Source organism: Balaenoptera ricei, chromosome 17, assembly GCF_028023285.1.
Source record: "Balaenoptera ricei isolate mBalRic1 chromosome 17, mBalRic1.hap2, whole genome shotgun sequence".
NCBI classification, from domain to species: domain Eukaryota; kingdom Metazoa; phylum Chordata; class Mammalia; order Artiodactyla; family Balaenopteridae; genus Balaenoptera; species Balaenoptera ricei.
The window spans coordinates 67839100-67866870 of NC_082655.1; the positions used below are offsets into that span (position 1 = coordinate 67839100).

General features: G+C 38.7%; 1 protein-coding gene across 4 annotated transcripts in view; it reads left to right on the forward strand.

Annotated features, from left to right (window-relative positions):
* The window catches only part of SLCO5A1 (solute carrier organic anion transporter family member 5A1), a 127506-nt gene that overhangs the window by 47519 nt on the left and 52216 nt on the right, over positions 1–27771 (forward strand). For 3 of the 4 annotated variants that reach the window (XM_059901794.1, XM_059901795.1, XM_059901792.1), the window contains 3 exons: positions 1422–1554; positions 6550–6767; positions 23927–24091. In XM_059901794.1, coding sequence (XP_059757777.1) covers positions 1422–1554; positions 6550–6767; positions 23927–24091 — 516 coding nt within the window. The remainder of the gene's footprint in view (positions 1–1421; positions 1555–6549; positions 6768–23926; positions 24092–27771) is intronic. The other variant, XM_059901796.1, reaches the window with a different exon arrangement.

A 27771-nucleotide genomic window follows, 5' to 3' on the forward strand; every position in this document is an offset into this window, starting at 1 on the left:
AATACCTGAAACTGAAAAAGTACTTTCTATTCTTGAGTTCTGTTTTAGGCTGTAAACAGAGAGGTTAACAAGATATTTATCAAAATTCAAATTTTATTTTATTAAAAGCATGAGTCCAAAAGAATGCCAATTACTTGCTGCTATGCCTCGCTTCTTCCTTTCCAAACACAGATGGAGAAGTCGAAGAACCTAATGTCTTATTGTTACAATCATATGATTCTGTAAGATAAATAAACACTGTGCTTTTCTCTTTTGAAATGGTGAGGAAAGTGGGAGCAGGTGTTAAATTACTGTCTCTAGTTGTAAGTTACAGGAAGTATAGGGTTATTCAGTGTTTATTTAGGTGCAACTTATAAAGTCAGGCAAAGGGATTTGGACTAGTCCAAATTTGCTTTCTGGTAAATAGGTACTATTTAAAGGATATGACAAATCACTTATTTATTCTTTGGTTAAAATGCAGGAAAGCAACAGAAATGAGAAGCATGTATCACCTGAGTTTATCATGCCTTGCACACAGGGGTATCTTAAAAGTGTTTATTGATTTGTCCCCAAATGACTGAGTTTCAACAGGAGGAAAACGTGTTTGGAGTGCAGCTAGACTTTTCTATGACTTTCAAGGAATTCCCTATTCTACCTCAAAATTTACAAATTAGCAATATGTTATTTATTTTAAAAATTTCAATCACAGCAGTGGAAATAATATAAAGAAATGACAGTGCATCTGTTGTTGTCATTTTTCCTATAAGCCCATTTTGATGGCCACATTTTTCTGGGCAGAATGACCACCTTTCTGATCTACTGACAGTCAACACCTCTCTCCCTTTGGACACGTGCTTTAAAATTTTTTCAAATTCAGCTGTGCGTTAGTGCTTTCCATTTGGACTGTCTCACTCATGCCATTTAAGGAGATTTATTAACCTTTAAGTAATATTCCTCATTTAACAATAAACCAAACACATTGTGAGGTCTTCTTTGATTCTCAAGTGGTGATTTGAAAATATTAGTGCTTTGAGGGTGCTGAATCCAGCTTCATGGCAAAACTGGCCTCGAGTTCCCTCAGCCCGTTAGAATATCTTCTAGCTGGGATGAGGGACATCTACTTCTTGCTCTTTTCTTATCTTGAGACTACCTGTTAACCTCTCTTGGTTATCCAGTGACTGCCTTAATAACTAGCCCAGGTCTGTACTTTCAGAAGTAACCAAAGAAGTTCTGATGTTCTAAGAGGACAACAGACAACAGTTAAATAAAGGACATGGTTTGAAACCCAAATGTCAACATAGACAGGATCTCTAAAGTTCTCTGTTTTTGGAAGTTGTTAACTGGATTTAACTGTGACATATGCATGGTATGACTGAAATTAGATAACTACTGAAACAAATGACATGATGTTATATTTCACATTTCCCCTTCTGTCTTCTCAGCCATCATGTATGTCATGGGAGCACTTGGTCCTGCAGTGGGATATTTGTTAGGTGGACTTCTTATTGGTTTTTACGTTGATCCCAGAAGTCCCGTTCACCTTAATCAGGATGATCCTCGTTTCATTGGAAACTGGTAAGAATCGTTTGTTAAATCTTTTATTTCTCTTGGTATTATGATAGAGTCATAGTTCCCTTGTAGTTAAAATAAGAATTTCCCCAATGGGAAGATGAAAAATAGCTAAACGTCACCTAGGAGGGGTTGGCAGGCAGGATAATAATCCCCAAAGATATCCTTGTCCTGATCCCCAGAACCTATGAATGTGTTACCCTCACATGGCAGAAGGGATTTTGCTGATGTGAATAAGTTTAGGCTCTTGAGATGGGGAGATTACCCTGGATGATCCGAATGGGTCCACTATAATTACAAGGGTCCTTATAAGGGAAAGAGAGAGGCAGGAGGGTCAGAGTAAGAGAAGTTTGATGATTGGAGCAGAGGTTGGAGTGATGTGCCTCAAAGATGGAGGAAGGGACCATGAGCGAAGGAACGCAGGGGGATTGCAGAAGCTAGGAAAAGCAAGGAACCAGCTTTTCCCCTAGAACCTCCAGAAGGAATGCAGTCCTGCCAACCCAGTTTTTACTTCTGACCTCCAGAACTCTAAGATGATACATTTGTGTTGTCTTAAGCCATGCCGCCCCTGGTGATTTGTTATCACAGCAACAGGAAACTAACACAGGGGAGCTGGGAACATCAGTTTAATCCATATTCTTTAGGTCTGAGACAGCTGTTTTCTTCATAGCAGAGTGAAGGAAAAGGGGAACATGGCTGTGTCGGGACTTTCCTGGGTACTTTAATTGTAGCTTTCATTATCTTTTCTGTGCCTTAAAAAAAATATTTTCTCCCACTTCCTTATTATATTTGTGTTTCTGCTTTGTCCTCCTCCACTGCCCAGGATTCTAGCCCTGCGTTTCCACTGTCCCACTCTTAGTGAATCTTTCCACTCGGTAATAGTTCGTTTCCCGGGGTGTCCTGGAGGTGTAGCCACTCTCTCACTTGCTAGCCTTGAATTGTCTTGCTAAATAAGTAAGTTTAGGATTTAGAATGAGAACTCCAACTTTGGATGATAGGTTACTTATCCATATCTCCAAGGGCTGCATTTGAATTCTTCCCAGTCCTCAACTTGAACATAAGGAGTTATTTCTTCGTGATTGCAAGCATTCGCTCAAAGTATCGGCATCCCAAATTCATTAAACATGGATTGGTAATAGGCATACATTGATAAGAAATTTTCATTTTAGAACAGAGAGTTTCATTAATTAGAAACTAGTGTCAAGTAATTACTTTCTAAAGAGTTTCTTAGACTACTTTTGTTCCCTCTGTGTTTCATTATAAGTTAATAACCTCATAACTTGAGCTGTGTGAGAATAATGTTTAACACTATTTTCTAAGCAGTTAATAAATATTAATTAAATTATAGAACACTTGTTATTTTTATAAGTAAATACTCTTTGAAGGTGGAAGTGCTAAGATCTAGATGAGCCTGGCCTGGTAGAATTTTCAAATCATGCAAAAGGGAGTTCCCTTGTCAGCAGTAGGGGAATGACACAGGAATTTTAAGTTCTTGGTCAATAGTGAAATTTTTGGTCTCTACTGTTTTCTGTGCAGTTCTGAAATAATTCAGAGTAAAGATTTTTTAAAAAGTTCTCAGAAAACTAGATTATTAAAATATTTCTCTGAACATCCCATGTATAATCTGTGTTCTGTATAGATTTCCATGAGAAGAGCATGGCAATAAGGGAACATCTGGAAGGAGAAAGGCAAGGAGGACAGCTCAGGGGCAAGGAGAAGGCAAGGAAGCAGGAGCTTTAAGATTACAAGTGCTTTATGCTGTTTTCTAAAAGTTTTCTAGTAGACATCAACCCAGTTGGTAGCAAAGTGGAACAACTGAGTGCAGACCCTGAAGCCACACTCCCCTGGTTTTAAATCCCAGTCTGCCACCTAGTAACTGTGTGACCTTGGGGAAGTTACTTAACTTCCCTGGGCCTCGGGGTGTTTTTTGATCCATAAAATGGAAATAGTTGCAGTACCTACTTCATAGGGTTGTTGTGGGGAATAAATGAGTCTATGTATGTGGCGCTCTAAGCAGTTCTTCCCACATAATGTGTGTTAGCTATTATTCAGTCCTTTGAATTTAATCAATGTTCAAGTAGTTTCATTCATTTTAATGGCTCAATATTCTACAAATGATAAAAGTTGTCAATATGGAAATGTATACTAGGGGGTCTCTTTGAAAATGAATTTTGTTTATTGAGTAGCTCTGTTTGTAACAGACTTCTACCTTGAACAAAGACAGAGTTATTTGATACAATGTTAGTTTCTATGGTGCCTAGTGGCAATGATAGGTTTTTTGGTAAATATATGCTGGAAGAGGGAAGGAAGGAATGAGTGAATAATGCTAATATTAATTGGGTGCTATGTATCAAGCATTATTCTAAGAGCTTTACCAACATTTTCATTGAAGCCTTATAACAACCACATGTAGTCACTAAGAGTGTGCCCATTTTGCAGATGAGGATATTGATGATCAGAGACTTGAACACCTTGCCCAAAGCCTCAGAGTCAGTGGGAGCTGGACAAGAAATTGAGTCCAGGGTGCAGGTTTTAGTCAGTGTACTTAACTGTCCTCCCTTCATGAATAGTCTCTGAGTAATGCTTCATGAAAGGGAGTCAGGAGCCCTGGCTTTTCAATTTTAGCTCTTACTGATGTGTCTTTTTCCAACATATAATGCACGCTTCCTTGCCTTACTTAGCTTTTCTCAACGTCCTCTTTAGCACCACCATTATATCATGTGTTAACTTCGATGTTACTGGAGACCAATTTGCTCTGCTTAGAAATGTCCCTAAACATTTTTTTATTTTTTTGCCTATTCACTATAATTCTTTCCCTTCTTCTGTTATTTTCTCCCTTTGTGGTACTCAGAGTGTATCTTTAATGTTTGCATATAATTTTAAGTCAATGGCTCTGGGTGGAGGTGGGAGCCCTGAGTGCAGATCTACATAAAAAACAAAACTAGCTACCGTGAATTTATTGTTGCTTTGGGGGCAGGCATTTTATTAGGTTTTATACATTGTCTTATTAATTTTGATGACCCCCCCCCCCCAAAAGTTATTATTACTTCCCTTTCAGATGAGAAAGCCTGTTCAGAAAAGCAAACTAATTTCCCCAAGATCTTAGAGCTAGTAAGTGGGAAAGACAGGATAAAAACCCAGGTCAGTCTGAAGGCACAGCTCAAGAATTGCCCCTTATAGTCTGCTGCCTGCCCTCTTCTGGAGAGGGCATAAGAGGTCCAGGAAACTAAGGGGTTCAGGGGACTTGAATGCAGAGTTTGCAGAAAGAAATTCAAGAAAGGTAATGGCAGGGCTGGGTTAGTAAAGTCCTCATATGCAGCCAAGTACAAAAAGGGCCAGATATTGTCATAGCTATGTCCTTGCAGACAGATGGCTCTGTTTTTAAAACACCTATCTCATTCAATTTATTTATTTAGGAAATTTTTTGAGTACCTAACCTGTGCTAGGCACTGGGTTCGTGATTAAATACTGAATCACTGAGATTGCTGGAAGTCTGCCCTGAGCAGTCTTCTAAAAATAAAACCTTTTTCTGATTGCTTTTATATCTTAATTGGATATAATGTTAAGTATCTTTGAAAATAGCACACTGGATTATTAATGACTGGTTCTAGGAATCATTCTCTCAGTTAAGCTGTGACCTTTAGCAGCTGATAACAGCATTTTAATAGAAACACTTATTTTCTAAAAATGAATTTTCACTTTGCAGTTGGTCTGTATTCTTACTGGGTTATGTTCAACATGAATGCTTTGAATGCTGTTTGCGTTCTGATAACAATGGATGGGAAAGTATTGATACAGAGGCCAGAATCTGAGCGTTTATGAACTTGGAAACTTTGAGGACAGAGTTTGGAGTTGAGGAATCCTAGTTGGAAAGTTAGTGACTCTGTTAGGCAGGACCAGGGACCTCTATTTGCTAAGAAAAGGTTGAAAGGGGACTGAAAAATTGCCCTTGGGGAATTATGCAGGCAAGAAGCCCAATGCCTTAACACATGTTCTAATACAGGACTAGAATTAGAGATCTACTCTGTATTTGCTTCCTAGTTTCCTCAGCATGGCAACCTCAGATGAGTCTGAAGACAGAATCTCGATTCTGCATAGCTCAAGTTCCACTTCCCAAGTTCCAGATCAGTGCTACTCAAAGTGTGGTCCCCGGCCACTGCTGCCCACCAGCAGTTACTGGTCTGTGACAGAATATGGGCTGAAATTGAGAGTAAATATTGAGAAACTTAAAAAAAATTTTGACAGAGTAATTTTGTGTCTGACACATTGATTTCCCTTCTGAATTTTTATAACATTCATCTTCTATACCACATGATCTAACAATTGTATACATTCTTGCATTTCTTGGAATTGCTTGGAATCATTTCTTATATCTTTAGCTCGCTTTACAAGCAGATTGTAAGTTCTTGAAGGCAAAGATTGAGTGTAAATGTCTTCAGCTCCACTCATAACTTGGTTAAGTTTGGGAAGGCCAGCTAAGAAGGGTTAATACATTCTTAAGTGCTTGCAGAAAAATATTTGAATGCCGTCAGCAATTTGAAATACATTTCATACCAGATATTAATGGTTTTCTTCTAAGAAAAAAGTGTCCATATTGGTCCAGAAAGCATGCTATAGACTATATTATTTTTCTCTTAAATTTATGGGCTATTGATTTATTATAAGATGCACACTGTAGTAGGACTAACAATGTTAATTAGCAGAACTAACATATATGTGCTCAAAAATACTTGAATTGAATGAAATTCTAGTCAGGCAGCTGATTGTAATAGTCATTATAATACTAGTATAATTACTGCATACATTTCTCATTTATACCGCAGAAAGGGAGGATTCCATACTATATTTTCTTAAGTTGTCTAACTTCTTACTGCTGTACACTTGATGAAGGTAAAAAGTTCTCTCTGGAGAAATTTATCACCACGAACTTCTACTTTGCTAATTTGTTCACACTCATAATACCAAAGCCATAAATGCTATTCACATTTCCCAATTTTTTAGGTGGAGTGGATTCCTCCTTTGTGCCATTGCAATGTTTCTTGTGATATTCCCAATGTTTACTTTTCCAAAAAAGCTTCCTCCTCGACACAAGAAAAAGAGAAAGAAAAAATACTCTCCTGATGTTGCTGGTGACGATGACGTTATGAAGGAGAAACCAAACAATTGTGAAGAAGTGGACAAAAAAGTTTCTTCTATAGGATTTGGAAAGGATGTCAGAGGTAAAGTATATCTTTTGAATAAATACGTGCATGGCACTTCAGATCAGTGCTACTCAAAGTGTGGTCCCCGGCCACTGCTGCCCACCAGCAGTTACTGGTCTGTGACAGAATATGGGCTGAAATTGAGAGTAAATGTTGAGAAACTTAAAAAAAATTTTTGACAGTAATTATGCGTCTGTTGAATCTAATAACAACAATAAAAAATTGGACTTAAATTTTGTATGTTTTAAAATTTTCATTTTCTAGTAATTCATCTTTAATGTATCTTGCAAAAGTATCAGTAACAATAGACTAGAAATAATAATTAAAAAATAGTCCTTCGTCACAGATAGTTTGAGAAGCACTGATTTAGATTCTAAAGGTGAAGACTTCATACTGTAATTAGAGATGTCTGATGTTTAAAATAATTATTGCATTATACAATGGATGGTTTGTCTCAGGGAACCATGGGTTTGGTAGTGTGGCCTGATCCTTACATAAATATAAAACTTACCCCTAGGAAAGCATCTTGTTCAACAGTGGCTCTGTCAAAGCTTGAAAGTGGCCATGGAGAAGGGCAACCAGGGGATGGGTCTCCAAACCCAGCATAAAAACGTCCAGAGAGTTTCAGTGATGTGTACTGGTCTATTTTTTCATTTTTATCTCTCTTAAAAATAATGATTTTATTAGAGCCAGATTAGGCAATCTCAAATCTAAACAACTTAATCTTAACCAAGCCATTTTTGTTCCATATTCAATACCTCTGTTGAATGGCAATAAATCCCTTTATTCCAAGAAACCTATAATGCTACATTCCCATTAGTTCCTGTCTATTTCTTGAATTCTCTGAATTGATTTTTCTAACTTATGAAGCATAATACTTATCAAATGCTTACATCAGTTAAGGTTGTTTTAGGGTAAATTTACCTAGGCACATTATCATCTCATTTTGACTATGTATACAGTAAAGGCAAAGAGGAACCTTTCAGGCCTAGAAGGAAGTTACTAATATATTATGGAACTGTCCCTGCAGCCTAAGAATGGTTAGATTGGACTATTTTTAAAGACTATATTTGTTCAAAGCAGTGAAGTGACATTTCATTGGAAATGCTTCTTCCCAGTTAAGTTTTAGATTTGCCTTCCCCGCTCCCTTCTCATTATTTTGGGACAATGTGTACTTTTGGAACTGCCAAAATTACCTCTTCTGCTCTCATAACATAAAAGATTCTCTGGATGGTAGCTCTTACCCTGTGGACCAGTCCATCATTTTTCATGGATGCATGAGGGACCGTAATACTACCAAGGGAGTGACTTTTTTTTTTAAACGACCCAGTTGAGAGCAAAGTTGATGTTAAAAAATTTACAACATAGGAACAGACTAAGAGTTTTAATTTACAGAGAATATAAAGTAGACTCAAGGGGGGAAATAAAGGCTAAGCTAAAATGGTATATTTTATAGCTTAGAGGTAGATGGCTCGAATGTGGAATATATGCTCTGTTGGATAGTAGAGAAAAGGGAGAGAGAAGACTGATATGAAATACCAACAGCGGACACAACCGTTGATGGGAATGAAGTCCTTGGAGGAGCCAGTGTGGACAGTGCTTTCAGTGCCCCATCTGTACTGTGGGACCTCCCCGTTGTCAAGGTGGAGGACCTCCTAAAGGTCTGTGGGTCTTCTTTTGCCTGAAGGTCTTCTCTGTAGGCTGGGAAAGTGCTTGACTCCTGCCGATTTCAAGTGCCAAGGAATTAACACCCTGGCCTCCCACGCCTAAAGCCATCTTAACCAATGGCTGATAAACATCCCAGCTCCATCCCCTCATGGGTGAGACAATCCTGAGGTATGTTTCTACATCCTTTGTAAGCCGCCCTTTCTTCCTGTGCATCACGTCAACACTCCCATCCAGTGTTTCCTGAATCTCCCAAATAAACTGTTTGGCCTTGAATCCTTAACTCAACTCCTGCTTTTGGGGGAAAGCTCACTTAGGCAGGCAGGTTCAAAAGTGGTAAAAGCCATCATGGGATTTTAAAATTATTTTTCAGAATTGAATCTATGTACTATTTTATTGGATGTCTTCTTGTACTGCTAAGGATTGTTCTTCTCCCTCTTTTCTATGTTCAATTTGATGGTTCAGGATATTTTCTTTTAGAGGAAAGAATAAGAGGAGTCTTTTGACAGTGATGGGTAGTTGGTTTATAAAATCCATTTTCATTCTGGTTTTCTTGTCAGTATTTCTGATTAATTCTCAACTTTTTCACACTATGCCTTAATTATGATGACTGATCTTACTTCGGCAGTGAACCTTCCTGATTAGGACGCAGAGCTGGTTTATTTTATTACTTCTACTTGCACTGGATTCTCTAATTGTATCTAGACTGGAACTTCCAGAGACACTTTCTTTTGTTAGAAAGGAATCCTGTTTAAATGGGAACATAAAGTGAAAATGTTTTGCTAAAAATTATTCAAGTGATATTGATGACATTGGAATAATGTTCAAATACAATATTTAAAATTAATTCACATATATCTTGCACATTTTGGTTTCTAATACCTTCACCTATAGGAAATGGCAGTCTAATATTTAATCTGATTTTCAAAAGGATCAATTGAATCTCTGGGAATCATTCCATCACTGACATAATTTGTATTACAAAGCTGAGATTCATTATTTAGGTCTTGAATGAAAGAGTGGTTGCTAAGATTTCATTTTGAGTTAAATCTGAGTTTGATTCCCAGATCTTCTTTTTCCTCGTCCTGTTTTTTGGAATAAGGCTCCTTTTAGTCTTTATTTTATATTTGAAATCTGTGCATCAATATTAGCTTCTTCAAAGAGAAGGTGGAAAGGTGGCCAAGTTAGTATTTCTTAGTTCCTAAAAACAAAAATGACTTACGCCATACAGAATAGTGCTCTTTGAGAAGTTTTATTGCAGAGAATGCAAGAAGAAAATACACTACATTTTCTACCCTCTGCCTCCACATTTGAATGATAGACATTGGGAAAATCTGACTCCGTGTTTCTAGATTCTTATTATAAATTATGCAGGAATAGGACTGTTTCAAAACACCACAAAGGAGAAAGTAGAATTTTTAGTGTGTCTGCATCACCTTCCCATAAAGAGATTAGCATTGATTGCTTCAACATCTTACCCATAAAAATAAACGGTTAAAATATTTAAGTGGATCAATTTTCCTGAGGTTTGAGGTCCAGCATTTAAAAAGCCTTCTAACTCTAACTGGATATTTTTCTAAACAGAAAGCTTTTGGTAGCAGTTAATCGTAAGAAAATGTTTATTTTATTTTATATTTTTCTCAAATTTATTTATTTATTTATTTATGGCTGTGTTGGGTCTTCGTTTCTGTGCGAGGGCTTTCTCTAGTTGTGGCAAGCGGGGGCCACTCTTCATCGCGGTGCGCGGGCCTCTCACTATCGCGGCCTCTCTTGTTGCGGAGCACAGGCTCCAGATGCGCAGGCTCAGTAATTGTGGCTCACGGGCCCAGTTGCTCCGTGGCATGTGGGATCCTCCCAGACCAGGGCTCGAACCTGTGTCTCCTGCATCGGCAGGCAGATTCTCAACCACTGCGCCACCAGGGAAGCCCGAAAATGTTTATTTTTGTGTCCACTTTTAACCTTTTAAGCTTCAATACTTGGCATTATTAATTAGCATAAAGTATAACAGACTTTCTCTGCTAGACTTCTGTTTGTGTTCAAGTAGAATATATTTGTCATCCTAAGTAAAATAGCTACTCTGAGGTGATGCACTGATTTAAAGAGGCTATTGGAAGTTATAGAGTATTGATCACTAGAGGGTGATGTTGTCATCATTTAATTCAATGACTATTCACTCTGTAGAATCAGCTGTACCTCAAGCTGTGGCAGATCAGAAGATGAGTGAGCCATGGTTTGCCCTCAGAGAGCTTATAGTCCATTGAGGGAGACAGGACACGTACAGATGGAAATATGCTAATGGCCAGAAAGGAAGATGGTGTGAGAGTCAGAGGCAGGCGAGGGAACATCTAGTTGGGGGATCAGGAGAGGTTTCATGGAGGAGGTGGGATTTGTGATGGACCTTGGAAGACTGGGAGAATGTCAGTAGGTGGAGGTGGGATGGTGTGGGTATTCCAGTCAGAGAGAGCAAAGGCAAGAAGGTCAGACTGGGGTGATGTATTTGAAAATGCAGTGTACTGAGCTAGTGTATTGTGGTTGGTGTGTTGGATGTGCATGGTGGAAGCCTGGGAGGTAAGGTTGGGAGGGTAAGGTGGGACCATATTGTGCGTAGAGAGTTCTAACCTTAACTGAGTTTGGCCCAAATGAGCAGTGGGGAGGTTTGAGCAGCCTTTGGCAAGCACTCTATTAGGTAGATGTGGGAGGGAAGGGAGTGGAATGGAAGGAGGGCGCCCAGCTAGAAAGCTACCGACAGAGCCCGAGAGAGGTGATGATGATGGTTTTGCTTAGTACAGATGGAAAGGACAGTAGCATGCTAAATTGTTTTTTTTTTTTTTTTTTCGGCCACGCTGGGATGGGATCTTAGCTCCCTGACCAGGATCTAACCCATGCCCCCTGCAATGGAAACGCAGAGCCCTAACCACTGGACCGCCAGGGAATTCCCTCCTTGTCCCCTTTCAGTTGCTTTCAACTCTGCAGCCAGAAGGATCCTGTTGAAATGCCACTCCTCTGCTTAAAGCTTCTGTGGCCTCCCAGTCTAACCCCTGCCTGCCCCCATATCCTTCTTGCAATCCCATTTGTTCATTCTACTTCAACCACATTGGGCTCATCACTGGTCCTCAAATCCGCCAGCACACTCTCACCTCAGGGCCTTTGCTCTTGCCATTCCCGTGTGGGGAATGCTCTCTCCCACACCCTCTTGCTTCCTTCAGGGTATTACTCAAATGGTCCCTTTTCAATGAGGCCTTGCTTGGCCACCATATTTAAAAATGCCTACCTTCCTCTCCAAAGCTTATCTCTTCCTCTGCTTTATTTTTCTCCTTAGCACTCATCACTATGTAGTGTACTATGTATTTTACTTATCTTATTTATAGTCTCAGTAATGAGAAAGTAAGCTCCATGAAGGCAAGGACTTTTTGTCCGTCATGTTCCCTGATAAATTCCCACCATCTAGTAGATACTCAGTAAATATTTGAAGACTGAATTATTGAATGATGAGGAGGGAAGGAAGAGGTTGTGTCTATAGAATGTGGCAACTGCTATGGGAATGATGGGGAGGGAGGTACCAAAGTTGGTTTCAGGGTTTCAACCTCAGATGATGGAGAGAGGAATAGAGGGGCAGAGGGAATCAATTCTGAATTTGAGTTGCCTAAGAACAAAGAACCATTGCATGTGGCTCTTTGCTAGGTGTTTTAAAACCTAGTATAGCATGGAATATGTTAGAGGCAATACTTGACTCAGCAAAGAGAGATCACCAAAAGCCACGTGCCTGGGACATGCCATCTTAGCCTCTTGTGTTTTGCCTTTGCTCTTTTGCTGAATTGCACTTTAGCTTTAGGTTTGCAGCTTCTACTGAAAGCTGTTGCTTGAATTCCCCATATTTGCCATAAGAGCATTGTTCAGTGGCCTTTATATAAAACCCTATTTCTTGAGAACAGAGTTCTCAGACTTCGCCTACCTAGGAAGCACCACGGGGGCTTCTGAAAACCCAGAGTGCTGGACCCCAGCCCAGAGTGTCAGATTCAGGAAGCCTGAGGTGTGGCCTGAGAATCTGCATTTTAACAAGTTCTCAGGTGATACTGATGCTGATGGTCCAAGGACCACACTGTGAGAATCACTGCTCTAGAACATAGTTAAGAAAAGCTTTGTTTTCCACAAGGAAATTAGAATGGTTCTGCTAATGATGATTATACAACTTTCTGCTTTGGTGGCCAGGAAACTGAGGGTCAAATTTGAAGCCCAGGAAGAATCTCATAGAAATATTTAATTCTTTTCTCTGGCTTTGACGTTCTGATCTATTTACATCTTCTCTATTTCTTTTTTTTCAAGGAAATATGATGAATTTATTTTTCTTTTTTTAATTGAAGTATTGATATAGTTGATTTACAATATTACATTAGTTTTGTGTGTGCAATATAGTGATTCAATATCTTTATAGATTATACTCCATTTAAAGTTATTACAAAATAATAGCTATATTTCCCTGTGCTGCATAATATATCCTTGTTGCTTATTTATTTTATACACAGTAGTTTGTATCTCTTAATCCCATATACCTATCTTGCCCCTGCCCCCTTTCCTATTCCCACTGGTAACCAGTGGTTTGTTCTCTGTATCTGTGAGTCTGTTTCTGTTTTGCTATATGCATTTTTTTGTTTTACTCTTTAGATTCCACATATAAGTGAGTACAGAGTATTTGTCTTTCTCTGTCTGACTTATTTTACTAAGAATAATACCCTCTAGGTCCATCCATGTTGCTGCAAATGGCAGAATCTTATTCTTTTTCATGGCTGAGTAGTGTTCCATTGTAAACATATGCCACATCTTCTTTATCCATTCATCTCATCTTCTCTATATCTATTTCTTTGTTTCATTTCTCTTTTACATTTATTTTGTTGTACCTTCAGCTTTAGAGGCAAAATGTAAATGGTAACAGGCATGGCAAAGAATTCCTAAAAAAGAAAGCACTTTTCAAATACTCAGTGCAAATTAACTGCGGGACTACTACTCATCAGAGTAGTATCTACTTAGAAATATATATAAATACTCATTAGATTTAAACAAGCAGGATTGTACTTGTGGCCAGTAACCACTAATAATGTATTTTGGGCCCCCGTGGCCGCCGTTTCTGTCCACTGTCGGCAGGTGAGTGGGTCAGGAGCTCTGTGTGCCCACCCAGAGGTGACTGTGGTGTGCCAGGGTCATCCAGTTCCATTTGCTCTTTTACTGGCAAACAGGGAACGCCCTTTGTCAGTATGCTGTGGGGTGGGGGAAGAAACTGGAATACTTTAATGGGGACTTGTGATTGGGGAACCCAGGGACATCATTAGTTCCAAAGAAAATGGGCAGGAAATGGGGGCACTTGGGGTCCTGTGTTGTCCATGTTACATGCGAAGAGCAACTTTGGTTTTGCTTTTACAGGAAGACGTGACTAAAAATAGTTTGATGCTCCTTTGTAATACGCATCGTAAAGTTGTATCTACTACATGTCCATGAAATATACAAGAGGGTGCAAGATTTACAGGCCATAAAGGAGGTTATTGAGGTTTTCACTGCATGGTGATGGTATGTTTCCACCAGCTCTTTGATGCATCTGAAGGCTTAAAAGTATATAAATAATAAGAACTAAAAGATTGGGGGTAAAGGAAATTTCGTGGAGAGATGTTAAAGAAAGCGATTCCAGGGTTTTAATTTATGGAGGTGACTGAGTGCTGGTATGGAGAGGTCAATGCCATTGAAGGAAGAATTTATTCCTTACATTTCCCAAGAGAAGGGGGCACACCGTGCCATATGGGGCCACAGGGGAAGCACCAGGTTCTGGTCAGGAAACAAAAGACAGGATTGAGGGGAAAGCCAAGGCCAGAACCCTTATTGGGGTTTCCATGGGACAGACAAGGCAGGACAGAGTAAACAGCTTACCACTGGCTAGTCTGAGTGATTCCAGCAGACTCTGGGCTGTAGGGGTGGTTTCTAGTTGTCTGGGTGGTTTAGGGCAGGGGAAATACTGGCTTGGTGTGTGAGAATTAGATAACAAGGTGGTTGATCATATAAACTCAGGATTGGTTGGTTTCCATATAAAAGTTGTGCTCCCAGCTGAGCCCTTGCTATATCTAAGCACTGGTAGTCCAGTCTTTTCCCAGCCACCAAGCTTTTTAAGATGTCAAAACATTATAAAATACAGAGAAAAAGTGATTAATATAAAGCTTATGGGAAAAAAGAAGCTTCTGTATTACAGCCAGAGAGGTACACTCTTACCTGGCCCGATTCCACTATACTTATTATATGGAGCTCCCACTGCCTTTCTTTCCACCACTTTCCCTCTCCCCATCCTCTGGATGGCCTTTCCCAAGCCCTTGAGGCCGAGGCTTAGGTTCAGCCCTGTATTTTGGCATCATGTTATTTTATAAAGATCTCCACATTCTACATAACAATGACCCTCCACTCTGTTGTTTCCATTTTTACCCATGGTCTCCTTGTCTTTGCCCAATGGGAATTCTGTGCCTGGTTTTACTTAGTTCACTTAAGCCACCTTTCTTTGCTTGTTCAGTTGATATTTCCCTCAAATTTTACTTTGATTTAAGAAATTGGCATTATCTAAGACTTTCAGGAAAGGACTAGACTGTTTCCCAAGTATCATTCTAATTATTGAGATAGATGGCTGGCAATGTCTATCTTAAGAAAATTTCTCTTTCTTTGCTTCTTTTCCTCGTTCACAAATATCTTTATTAAGCAACTACTACAGGATGAAGAATTCAGGATACATATATGAAAAGTTACAGTTCTTGCCTCAAAGGGATCTAGAAAGGAAAATAGGCATAATAAAATGTAAGTCTTAAAATGGAGGTATATACCTTCTGAGGAAGTTGAAGGAAAAGGAGGAAGGAATTCCTAAGTTAGCAGCCTGAGTCAGGGAAGACTTCTCTAGGAGGATGACATATTGCTGCATCCTTTTAAATTTGAAGTTTTTTTTGGCGGGGGGGGGTGGAATATAAAAGCAATGCATGTTTATGGTTGAAAATTTAGAAAGTATTAAAAAAAAAAAAATAAAGGTGAATTCCAACCTCATCCCTGAACATAAATGATTAAATTTTTTTATAATAAAAAAGTATATTTTGCAACTGGACAGAGGTGGTGATTGCATACCATTGTGAATGTACTAAATGTCACTGAATTGTTGACTTTAAAAGAGTTAAATTTATGTTATGTGAACTTCACCTCAAAAAATTATTTTTAAAAAGGTGTTTATTTTAATTTAAATGTAAGGAAAATAAACTGAATGGGCACTAAACTTCAGATAAATCCGTCTCTTTTTTTCCACAAGAAGAGATATTATTTCCAAAAATATCTATGTCAGGAAAATTATAAAAAGTATTAATAGGGGTCAGTATGTTTGGTTGGTACTTAATGTTTATAATTTATACCTGGGTATAAATGTATGTTTCCAGGTAATAAAATCTAGTCAACAACTTTATAGTAATAATAATTCATCTGTTTTGTATAATAATGAACCAAACACTACCCCTCATCCTACTCTCAGTTTAATTTAAAAATATGCTATACTCCAATAAGAATTTAAAAAAATAAATAAAAGTAACCACCGCCTCCCCAAATCCATAGAACTGTACAGGAACAGAAAAATTAATTTTATTAATTTCTAATTTATTTAAAAAAAATGGATGACTGGGACTTCCCTGGTGGCGCAGTGGTTAAGAATCCGCCTGCCAATGCAGGGGACACGGGTTCAATGCCTGGTCTGGGAAGACCCCACGTGCCACGGAGCAACTCGGCCCGTGCACCACAACTACTGAGCCTGTGCTCTAGAGCCCACGAGCCACAACTACTGAGCCCGTGTGCCACAACTACTGAAGCCCGCGCACCACAACTACTGAGCCCGCGTGATGCAACTACTGAAGCCCGCGCCCCTAGAGCCCGTGCTCCACAATAAGAGAAGCCACCCCAGTGAGAAACTCACACACCACACGGAAGAGTAGCCTCCGCTCGCCACAACTAGAGAAAGCCTGTGTGCAGCAATGAAGACCCAACACAGCCAAAAATAAATTTAAAAATTTAAGAAAAATAAAAATAGAAATAAATTTAAAAATCATGACAAAAGAACAAGATTGAAAGCTTATGTCTACTTTAAAAGGGCTCTGTAGAAGAACTTAAAGTGGATGTGGAATTAAGATATCAGCAGGTAAAAACAAATACAAACAACATATCGTGGGGAAGGAATTTTCTTGCAACCAGAAAAATATCAGAAAATAAATGGAAAGTTAAAAAATGTGCTAGAGCAGAAGCAAGAAGAACTATAATCCTGCAGCCTGTGGAGCAAAAACCACATTCACAGAAAGATAGACAAGATGAAAAGGCAGAGGGCTATGTACCAGATGAAGGGACAAGATAAAACCCCAGAAAAACAACTAAATGAAGTGCAGATAGGCAACCTTCCAGAAAAAGAATTCAGAATAATGATAGTGAAGATGATCCAGGACCTCGGAAAAAGAATGGAGGCAAAGATCGAGAAGATGCAAGAAATGTTTAACAAAGACCTAGAAGAATTAAAGAACAAACAAACAGAGATGAACAATACAATAACTGAACTGAAAACTACACTAGAAGGAATCAATAGCAGAATAACTGAGGCAGAAGAACGGATAAGTGACCACCTGGAAGACAGAATGGTGGAATTCACTGCTGCGGAACAGAATAAAGAAAAAAGAATGAAAAGAAATGAAGACAGCCTAAGAGACCTCTGGGACAACATTAAATGCAACAACATTCGCATTATAGGGGTGCCAGAAGGAGAAGAGAGAGAGACAGGACCCAAGGAAATAAACAAAGAGATTATAGTTGAAAACTTCCCTAACATGGGAAAGGAAATAGCCACCCAAGTCCAGGAAGCGCAGAGAGTCCCATACAGGATAAACCCAAGGAGAAACACGCCAAGACACATAGTAATCAAAGTGGCAAAAATTAAAGACAAAGAAAAATTATTAAAAGCAGCAAGGGAAAAACGACAAATAACATACAAGGGAACTCCCATAAGGTTAACAGCTGATTTCTCAGCAGAAACACTACAAGCCGGAAGGGAGTGGCATGATATACTTAAAGTGATGAAAGGGAAGAACCTACAACCAAGATTACTGTACCTGGCAAGGATCTCATTCAGATTTGATGCAGAAATCAAAAGCTTTACAGACAAGCAAAAGCTAAGAGAATTCAACACCACCAAACCAGCTCTACAACAAATGCTAAAGGAAGTTCTCTAAGTGGGAAACACAAGAGAAGAAAAGGACCTACAAAAACAAACCCAAAACAATTAAGAAAATGGTAGTAGAAGCATACATATCGATAATTACCCTAAACGTGAATGGATTAAATGCTCCAACCAAAAGACACAGGCTTGCTGAATGGATACAAAAACAAGACCCATATATATGCTGTCTACAAGAGACCCACTTCAGACCTAGGGACACATTCAGACTGAAAGTGAGGGGATGGAAAAAGATATTCCATGCAAATGGCAATCAAAAGAAAGCTGGAGTAGCAATACTCATATCAGATAAAATAGACTTTAAAATAAAGAATGTTACAAGAGACAAGGAAGGACACTACATAATGATCAGGGGGTCAATCCAAGAGGAAGATACAACAATTATAAATATATATGCACCCAACATAGGAGCACCTCAGTACATAAGGCAACTGCTAACAGCTATAAAAGAGGAAATCGACAGTAACACAATAATAGTGGGGGACTTTAACACCTCACTTACACCAATGGAAGATCATCCAAAAATGAAAATAAATAAGGAAACAGAAGCTTTAAATGACACAATAGATCAGATAGATTTAATTGATATTTATAGGACATTCCATCCAAAAACAGCAGATTACACTTTCTTCTCAAGTGCACACGGAATATTCTCCAGGATAGATCACATCTTGGGTCACAAATCAAGCCTCAGTAAATTTAAGAAAATTGAAATCATATCAAGCATCTTTTCTGACCACAACGCTATGAGATTAGAAATGAAATACAGGGAAAAAAACGTAAAAAACACAAACACATGGAGGCTAAACAATACGTTACTAAATAACCAAGAGACCACTGAAGAAATCAAAGAGGAAATCAAAAAATACCTAGAGACAAATGACAATGAAAACACGACGATCCAAAACCTATGGGATGCAGCAAAAGCAGTTCTAAGAGGGAAGTTTATAGCTATACAAGCCTACCTCAAGAAACAAGAAAAATCTCAAATAAACAATCTAACCTTACACCTAAAGGAACTAGAGAAAGAAGAACAACAACAACAAAAAAAACCCAAAGTTAGCAGAAGGAAAGAAATCATAAAGATCAGAGCAGAAATAAATGAAATAGAAACAAAACAATAGCAAAGATCAATAAAACTAAAAGCTGGTTCTTTGAGAAGATGAACAAAACCATTGATAAACCATTAGCCAGACTCATCAAGAAAAGGAGGGAGAGGACTCAAATCAATAAAATTAGAAATGAAAAAGGAGAAGTTACAACAGACACCGCAGAAATACAAAGCATCCTAAGAGACTACTACAAGCAACTCTATGCCAATAAAATGGACAATCTGGAAGAAATGGACAAATTCTTAGAAAGGTATAACCTTCCAAGACTGAACCAGGAAGAAATAGAAAATAAGAACAGACCAATCACAAGCACTGAAATTGAAACTGTGATTAAAAATCTTCCAACAAACAAAAGTCCAGGACCAGATGGCTTCACAGGTGAATTCTATCCAATATTTAGAGAAGAGCTAACACCCATCCTTCTCAAACTCTTCCAAAAAATTGCAGAGGAGGGAACACTCCCAAACTCATTCTATGAGGCCACCATCACCCTGATACCAAAACCAGACAAAGATACTACAAAAAAAGAAAATTACAGACCAATATCACTGATGAATATAGATGCAAAAATCCTCAACAAAATACTAGCAAACAGAATCCAACAACACATTAAAAGGATCATACACCACGATCAAGTGGGATTTATCCCAGGGATGCAAGGATTCTTCAATATACGCAAATCAATCAATGTGATACACCATATTAACAAATTGAAGAATAAAAACCATATGATCATCTCAAAAGATGCAGAAAAAGCTTTTGACAAAATTCAACACCCATTTCTGATAAAAACTCTCCAGAAAGTGGGCATAGAGGGAACCTACCTCAACATAATAAAGGCCATATACGACAAACCCACAGCAAACATCATTCTCAATGGTGAAAAACTGAAACCATTTCCTCTAAGATCTGGAACAAGACAATGATGTCCACTCTCACCACTATTATTCAATATAGTTTTGGAAGTCCTAGCCACGGCAATCAGAGAAGAAAAAGAAATAAAAGGAATACAGATTGGAAAAGAAAAACTGAAACTGTCACTGTTTGCAGATGACATGATACTATACATAGAGAATTCTAAAGATGCCACCAGAAAACTACTAGAGCTAATCAATGAATTTGGTAAAGTTGCAGGATACAAAATTAATGCACAGAAATCTCTTGCATTCCTATACGCCAATGATGAAAAATCTGAAAGAGAGATTAAGGAAACACTCCCATTTACCATTGCAACAAAAAGAATAAAATACCTAGGAATAAACCTACCTGGAGAGACAAAAGACCTGTATGCAGAAAACTATAAGACACTGATGAAAGGAATTAAAGATGATACCAACAGATGGAGAGATATACCATGTTCTTGGATTGGAAGAATCAATATTGTGAAAATGACTATACTACCCAAAGCAATCTACAGATTCAATGCAATCCCTATCAAATTACCAGTGGCATTTTTTACGGAACTAGAACAAAAAATCTTAAAATATGTATGGAGACACAAAAGACCCCAAATAGCCAAAGCAGGCTTGAGGGAAAAATACGGAGGTGGAGGAATCAGACTCCCTGACTTCAGACTATACTATAAAGCTACAGTAATAAAGACAATATGGTACTGGCCCAAAAACAGAAACATAGATCAATGGAACAAGATAGAAAGCCCAGAGATAAACCCATGCACCTATGGTCAACTAATCTATGACAAAGGAGGCAAGGATATACAATGGAGAAAAGACAGTCTCTTCAATAAGTGGTGCTGGGAAAACTGGACAGCTACATGTAAAAGAATGAAATTAGAACACTCCCTAACACCATACACAAAAATAAACTCAAAATGGATTAGAGACCTAAATGTAAGACTGGACACTATAAAACTCTTAGAGGAAAACATAGGCAGGACACTCTTTGACATAAATCACAGCAAGATCTTTTTTGATCCACCTCCTAGAGTAATGGAAATAAAAACAAAAATAAACAAATGGGACCTAATGAAACTTCAAAGCTTTTGCACAGCAAAGGAAACCATAAACAAGATGAAAAGGCAACCCTCAGAATGGGAGAAAATATTTGCAAATGAATCAATGGGCAAAGGATTAATCTCCAAAATATATATGCAGCTCAATATTAAAAAAACAAACAACCCAATCCAAAAATGGGCAGAAGACCTAAATAGACATTTCTCCAAAGAAGACATACAGATGGCCAAGAAGCACATGAAAATCTGCTCAACAGCACTAATTATTAGAGAAATGCAAATCAAAACTACAATGAGGTATCACCTCACACCAGTTAGAATGGGCATCATCAGAAAATCTACAAAAACCAAATGCTGGAGAGGGTGTGGAGAAAAGGGAACCCTCTTGCACTGTTGGTGGGAATGTAAATTGATACAGCCACTATGGAGAACAGTATGGAGGTTCCTTAAAAAACGAAAAATAGAATTACCATATGATCCAGCAATCCCACTACTGGGCATATACCCAGAGAAAACCATAAGTCAAAAAGACACATGCACCCCAATGTCCATTGCAGCACTATTTACAATAGCCAGGTCATGGAAGCAACCTAAATTCCCGTTGACAGATGAATGGATAAAGAAGTTGTGGTACATATATACAATGGAATATTACTCAGCCATAAAAAACAACGAAATTGGGTCATTTGTTGAGACGTGGATGAATCTAGAGACTGTCATACAGAGTGAAGAAGTCAGAAAGAGAAAAACAAATATCGTATATTAACGCATATATGTGGACCCTAGAAAAATGGTACAGATGAACCGGTTTGCAGGGCAGAAATTGAGACACAGATGCAGAGAACAAACGTATGGACACCAAGTGGGGAAAGCGGCGGGGGGTGGTGGTGGTGGTGGGATGAACTGGGCGATTGGGATTGACATGTATACACTAATGTGTGTAAAATTGATGACTAATAAGAACCTGCTGTATAAAAAAAATATATATATATGCTAAAACAAATTAGCATATAGATATTAGTCATAATTATGAGTTTGAATCTTGAAGAACATGTCAAATTATGCTATGGATTTCCAGTAATATCAGTGAATACATAGGAAATATTCAAAGTTGTATCGCTTATAAAGGCAACCGCCCAGTTATCTGAAAAATTCAAGCATACAAACTATTTCTCTCCCAGATAGGCTGGATAAAGCCAATATTGTATATCTCCTCCTTGTTCTTTTGTTCACATTTTAATTTTTCTTTTAATGGGATTTTTAGTTTATAATCTTATCTAAATCCCTTTAGGATTCTTTAGCTTTAAAGAGCCCCACTTTAAAAAAGATGATCTATTTGGTCCTTCACATTTTTCTGTGGTTTTGCTAAGTCCACCACCACATGGACTACCCTTAATTTTATGACATATCCTTCCTTAATACCTAACTCTCTCCCCGGGAGGAAATCAGGCATCTTTGGAACAGACTTCATTTTCTCATAAGTATATGGATATTGTTTTAGTACAAATTATTGCCGTGATGTAATAAAAAATGTTAATAAATAAATACATTCCGAGAATATTTTTTGAGTGCCCACTGAATGCCAGATCTGTGCCAGGAGCTGGACATACAAAGATATACCAAGGTCCTGCCTTCATGGCATTTACATTCTCTTGAAAGAAGCAGATGGGAAAACATGTGCAGCTACAAAAGAACTGATGAGTATAGATGGCCAGGAACAGCGGGTGGTGGGAGGGCGGAGAAGGGGCACTTCTGTCTTTCTGGAGGGGCTGTGACAGCTTTCTCCAGGAGGGGATTAATCTCGAGACTCAATGGATGAGCTTGACATTTGCCGATCGGACTTGTGGGGAATACAGTTAATAGCACAGAGATAAGAAAGACCCTGTTGTAGCACAAGGGGGTAACTGTTCTGATAACTGAGAGACTGTACGTGTCGAAAGTAATGCAGCTTACCTTTCCATGAAGATATGTAAAGATCACACACGTGAGTTAATTCACATTACAAACATGCAAACTATACAAAAGAGTATATTCACAAGAATCTTTTTTTATTTCTCTTCCCCAATCTTACTCCCATTCACAGCATTTCTTGGCATTATATATATTGAAATGTATACCTTCTACCATATATAAATCCATTGTTTTAGTTTGTTTTTTACCTAAATATTATATATATATTTATGCACACAGGCATATGTATATTTCTACAGCAGCTTGCTTTATTCATTAACAAAAATATTTCTTGGAGTTCCTTTTATGCTAGTACATAAAGCTCCATTTCATTTTTAACTACTACATAGTATTTCATTACATGGCTGTGCCATAATTTATGTAAACGTTTCCCATTGATGGACTTTTTTTTTTTCCCTTAAATTTTTGCTCTTATAAATAATGCTGTAATGAAAATGCACATACATCTTGAAGCATATATATGGCAAGTTCTGTGAAATAAATGCCTAGATTCAAATATGAGACTTTTCTCTCTTTCTTGAGAGATGGCTGGATAGGTACTGAGCCCGCACCTCTGGGCTGTCTGGCTCCTTTGGAGATCATTTCTGTTTGTTCCCCAATCCAAAGTCCCTGGGAGTGTCTGACCTGGTGGCCTTATCCCTTATGCCTTTTTAGCTGTATTATTTCCTGTTTCATAATGAGGCTGGAAGAACAGATGTCCCATATCATGTACCAATTCCTCTGCTGTGGGTGTCAGTCCAGAGAGCTGGCATCTCAGAAGTGCGCCTACTCAGGGAAGTGTTAGTTGGGTGAAGTGGAAACTATAATTTAGGACTATATTGCAGGTACTTTATACATTTAGTAGACTTCAGGGTCTTAACAAAGAATACCATTATTTCAGTCAATAAAAAATGCAAATCATTTATTTTAAGCAGTTTTTGAAACAGGAGTCATAGGTTGGGGGTATTTCTTATAAGGATATTTGTGTATGGGTATGTTTTTAGATTCTTTATTAAATTTCCTTATCCTAGTTGAAAAACTAAAAAAAAAACCCCAGATCTATTTAATAAAGGGATGAGTTCTAATCAGTCATCAATTTTTCCTATATTGCTGAATGGCTATTTCCAGTTCATTTCAAAAGCAGTTCAATTTTCTTTTCTTCTCCATCCCTTGTTTATAACATTCATTTGTCATTTTTGTCATTTTATAGACCTACCAAGAGCAGCTGTCAGGATCTTAAGCAACATGACATTCCTTTTTGTGAGTTTGTCATACACAGCTGAGAGTGCCATTGTAACTGCTTTCATTACCTTCATTCCCAAGTTCATCGAGTCACAGTTTGGTATTCCAGCTTCCAATGCCAGCATCTACACTGGTAAGGCACTGCCGTTAGAACTCCTTGAAACCATGATCATTTTTGACCACTAAACTAAAATGCAATGAGTAAAGAGAAAGTTTGTTCTGACATCAAGGTGTTAAATTCAAGTTCATGAAGAGCAATCTTCCCCCACCTCAGATTTTAGGAGGAGGAAGTCTTTGAATGTTTTCTCTTCAATTCAGATTGTACTAAAGTGTAACATTTTCACCAACTGTGTTTTGGAAAAGGGAGAACTTTGCATATTTGTGTTTTTACGGTTCTCAGTTCAAAAGAATGAAATGGGCAAACTTAAATCTGAATAAATCTTTTCATGGTCTGACATGAGTCTGAAAGTGTTAAATTAAAAAAAATTGATGATCTGAAATATAGATCATCTTCATGGATTTTCCATTCATAAATGTGAACAGGTTTTAATTGCATTACTGGAGGTGCTTGAAGTTAGAAAGGCAATCTATGAATTTTGTTTTAGATGATGTTTTGTGTTGGTACCTAGACCCATAATACTTAGTGCTCAAATCTTTTTTTTTCCATAGTAAATGGGGTGCTCAGAAATGTGGGGACATGAATTCTCAGATATTGGGATTTTCAGTGTATTATATCATGTGATATCCTGGATGTTTCCTTAGTGATTTCAAAGATGGTCAAATGACTGTATCTACCTAAGGCTCAATTTATTAATAAAGTATATTTAAGCAGTTAAGTGGAGAATTACAAGAGCTTTTGCAATGGCCGGCTCCCACTTTTCTCCTCCACGTCCACATTCAAACCCAGCAAGCTTGGATTATCTGAAAATTAGCAGACAAAATTATATTATTGTATTGATAGATAGAGAAGTTGAACTATTTGGGTAATCATTTTGTTCTCTATTTCATTTTGCCCATAAAAAGACATACATATTGGGTTGTGGGTCCATGATAGCAAATCTTTTTATAAAGAGTATACTGCTATGGACATTGTAATTGTCACCTATAAATCTGTTTTTTTCGGTTGGTTTTAAATAATATATGTTTTGCTTATATTAAGGTAAAATTTACAGATCACATTATAATTTGGTTGTCAGAAATCCTGAACATCCCATTTTTTGTTTAATTCTTACACTAACCTTTGTTGAGCAACAATTCTTGGACAGGGAAACCACGAGTTGTCTTGTTGTTAGATCTGAAGCCATGTAACTGTCAAATGTGGTCTCAGTATTTCCCACGCTAAGTTTCAGTATTAGAGGTGTTACTGGAAAGAAGGTTCATAGTCAAATAAATTTGGGGCTTGCTGAGTTAAACAAAATATTACAGAGTCCTTTGCTGCTGGACTTTTCATAACCCTTAATATACCAATGTGCATTGTGAAACTCCCAAAGGAAAGTTCAAAGTACAGTCTCTCCCAAATTTATTTGACCATGAAATCTGACTTCTTTAAGGCATTCTTTCTCATGAATAGTGTTCTTCAGGACACACATCAGGAATCACTCTTAGTCCAGCCTGTGTGTCGCTGTCCCAGCCAGGCCAGGGAGCAGAGCCTTCTGAATCATCCCATTTCCCTCCAGATGCACCATTTGGACCTCGAGAGTTACCAGGCTGTGGTCCAGTGCTGAGCTGGGTAGGAATTGATGCATATTGAACCCATATTGACCAAGGCCATCTCTTAATTACTGGTCGAGGTAGAGGCTAGATAGACAACTTTCTGTGGACCTGGGGTCTTTGGCTGCAGAGTTCCACAGAGATGTGGTCAAGGCAGTGGTGACTGAGTGTGGCCTCCTTGGTGAAGAGGGTAAACGATTGAATAAAACTAAATCACGGAATTTGTTCATCCCACGTTCCAACATCTGGGTTAAAAAGAAGCAGTATCACACAGTGCCAATGCCATTCTGGTTTTGTCATCAGCAGCTTTTTTTGTTTTTGATCCTTGCCAATGCAATTTATACAGTGTTTGGTAGTCTTCGGTGTTTTGATAAAAGGCCTTTCATTTCCAGCTCACATACTTTTTCCTTCCTTTCCAGACAGATAACAAATAATAATAATCAAGAGATACTCAGATTGATTAAGAGTAGAGGGTGGCTTGTCGTATTACAGTAAAATTAAACAGGGATGATACCTCTTTTTAAAACTTACCTTGAGTTTTTGAATTTGTATCAATTGAATCCTTCTTACTCTCTAAGCAGAGATTTGTATTTTTTAAGGACTTATTTAATTTAATCTTTTGTATTTAAACCCCGTTCCATGCACATAAGTGACATGGAGAATTAAGAAATGTATCTGAAGATGAATTTAAAAATAGTTTAAATTACTCCTCTGACAAAGTTTTCGAGTTAAAGTTCTTTCTTCATTTAAAAAAATCACCTGACCCTCCATAGCAGTTTGCTTGTGTTGTGTTATATGGTAGAGATGAAACTCTGTACCCGTATCAAAGATGGGCCTTTGCTCACTCGCCCTCTCTCATAGCCATTGAATACCGACTCCGGGCACGGTGCTGTGCCGTGTGTGTGTGGTGTGTGGTGTGTGTGGTGTGTGTGTGGTGTGTGCCGTGTGTGTGGGGTGTGTGTTGTGCCGTGTGTGTGGTGTGTGTGTGTGTGTGTGTGTGGTGTGTGCCGTGTGTTGTGTGTGGTGTGTGTGTGTGTGTGGTGTGTGTGTGGTGTGTGCCGTGTGTGTATGTGTGTGTGCATGTGTTGTGTGTGTGCATGTGTTGTGGGTATATGTGTGTTTTGTGTGGAGTGTATGTGTTGTGTGTGTGGTGTGTGTGTGTGTGTGTTGTGTGTGGTGTGTGTATGTGTGTGTTGTGCATGGTATGTGTGTGTGTGTTGTGTGTGTGTGGTGTGTGTGTGTGTGTAGGTGGGTGGACACGGGGCGGGGCAGATATAAAGGCTCAAACCTGGACCTTAAGTTGCTTACAGATCTAAGAGGAGAGAGACAGCTTACAAAATAAGTTTAGAAAAAGCTGTTTAAATAAATGAATGGAAGCTCTGGGCCACAGAGATTATTTTGGCTGGCGGCGTGGCGGTGTTGAACTGCATGTCATGGCGGAAATGGCTTTTAACCAGGCTTTTATGGAGAAGTAGAATTGGACCGTTTGGAGTTTGGAGGTAAGGCGTTTGCTCTCTGTGCAGGACCAACTTGAACAAAGGCAAAGAGCAGGGAAGGCTGAGGCTTGTTCTGGCTCCAGCCAGCACCCCCGGCCCCACCCCTGGCCCCACAAAAGCTTTCCTCGGACAGACATGAGAGGGCTGTAAAGGCAAGCAGGTGGGAGGTGGGCTGGGCGGCGGTGGAGAGATGCATGCTTTCAGGTATTGCTGGGGGGGCACCTTCAGCACCACGGGGCTCATCTCGTCATCACATTGGGGGCCCCTGTGCCCTGAGAGGAGGTGGTGACACTCATGAGTGTGTCACTAAAACACCTTCAGCCCACTGGTGTTCGTTTCTGTGCAGCAGTGGATCTGTGGTCACGTTGCACCCTCCCTGTTTATGGTCTTTCTGCTGACTCACTTAGGGTCACATTTATTGAATGAAATGAAATATTATGAAGTTGATATTTTGGAAAAGCCTGAAATAGTGGGAAAAGCCCTGCAGGAGGAGTTAGACGGAGCGGTCTTGAACCCTGCCCTGCTGGTCACCAACTCTGTGACTTTGGGCAGGTCACTTAACTCCCTGAACTTCGGCTAAAACTGAACTTTATCTGTCTGATGAGGA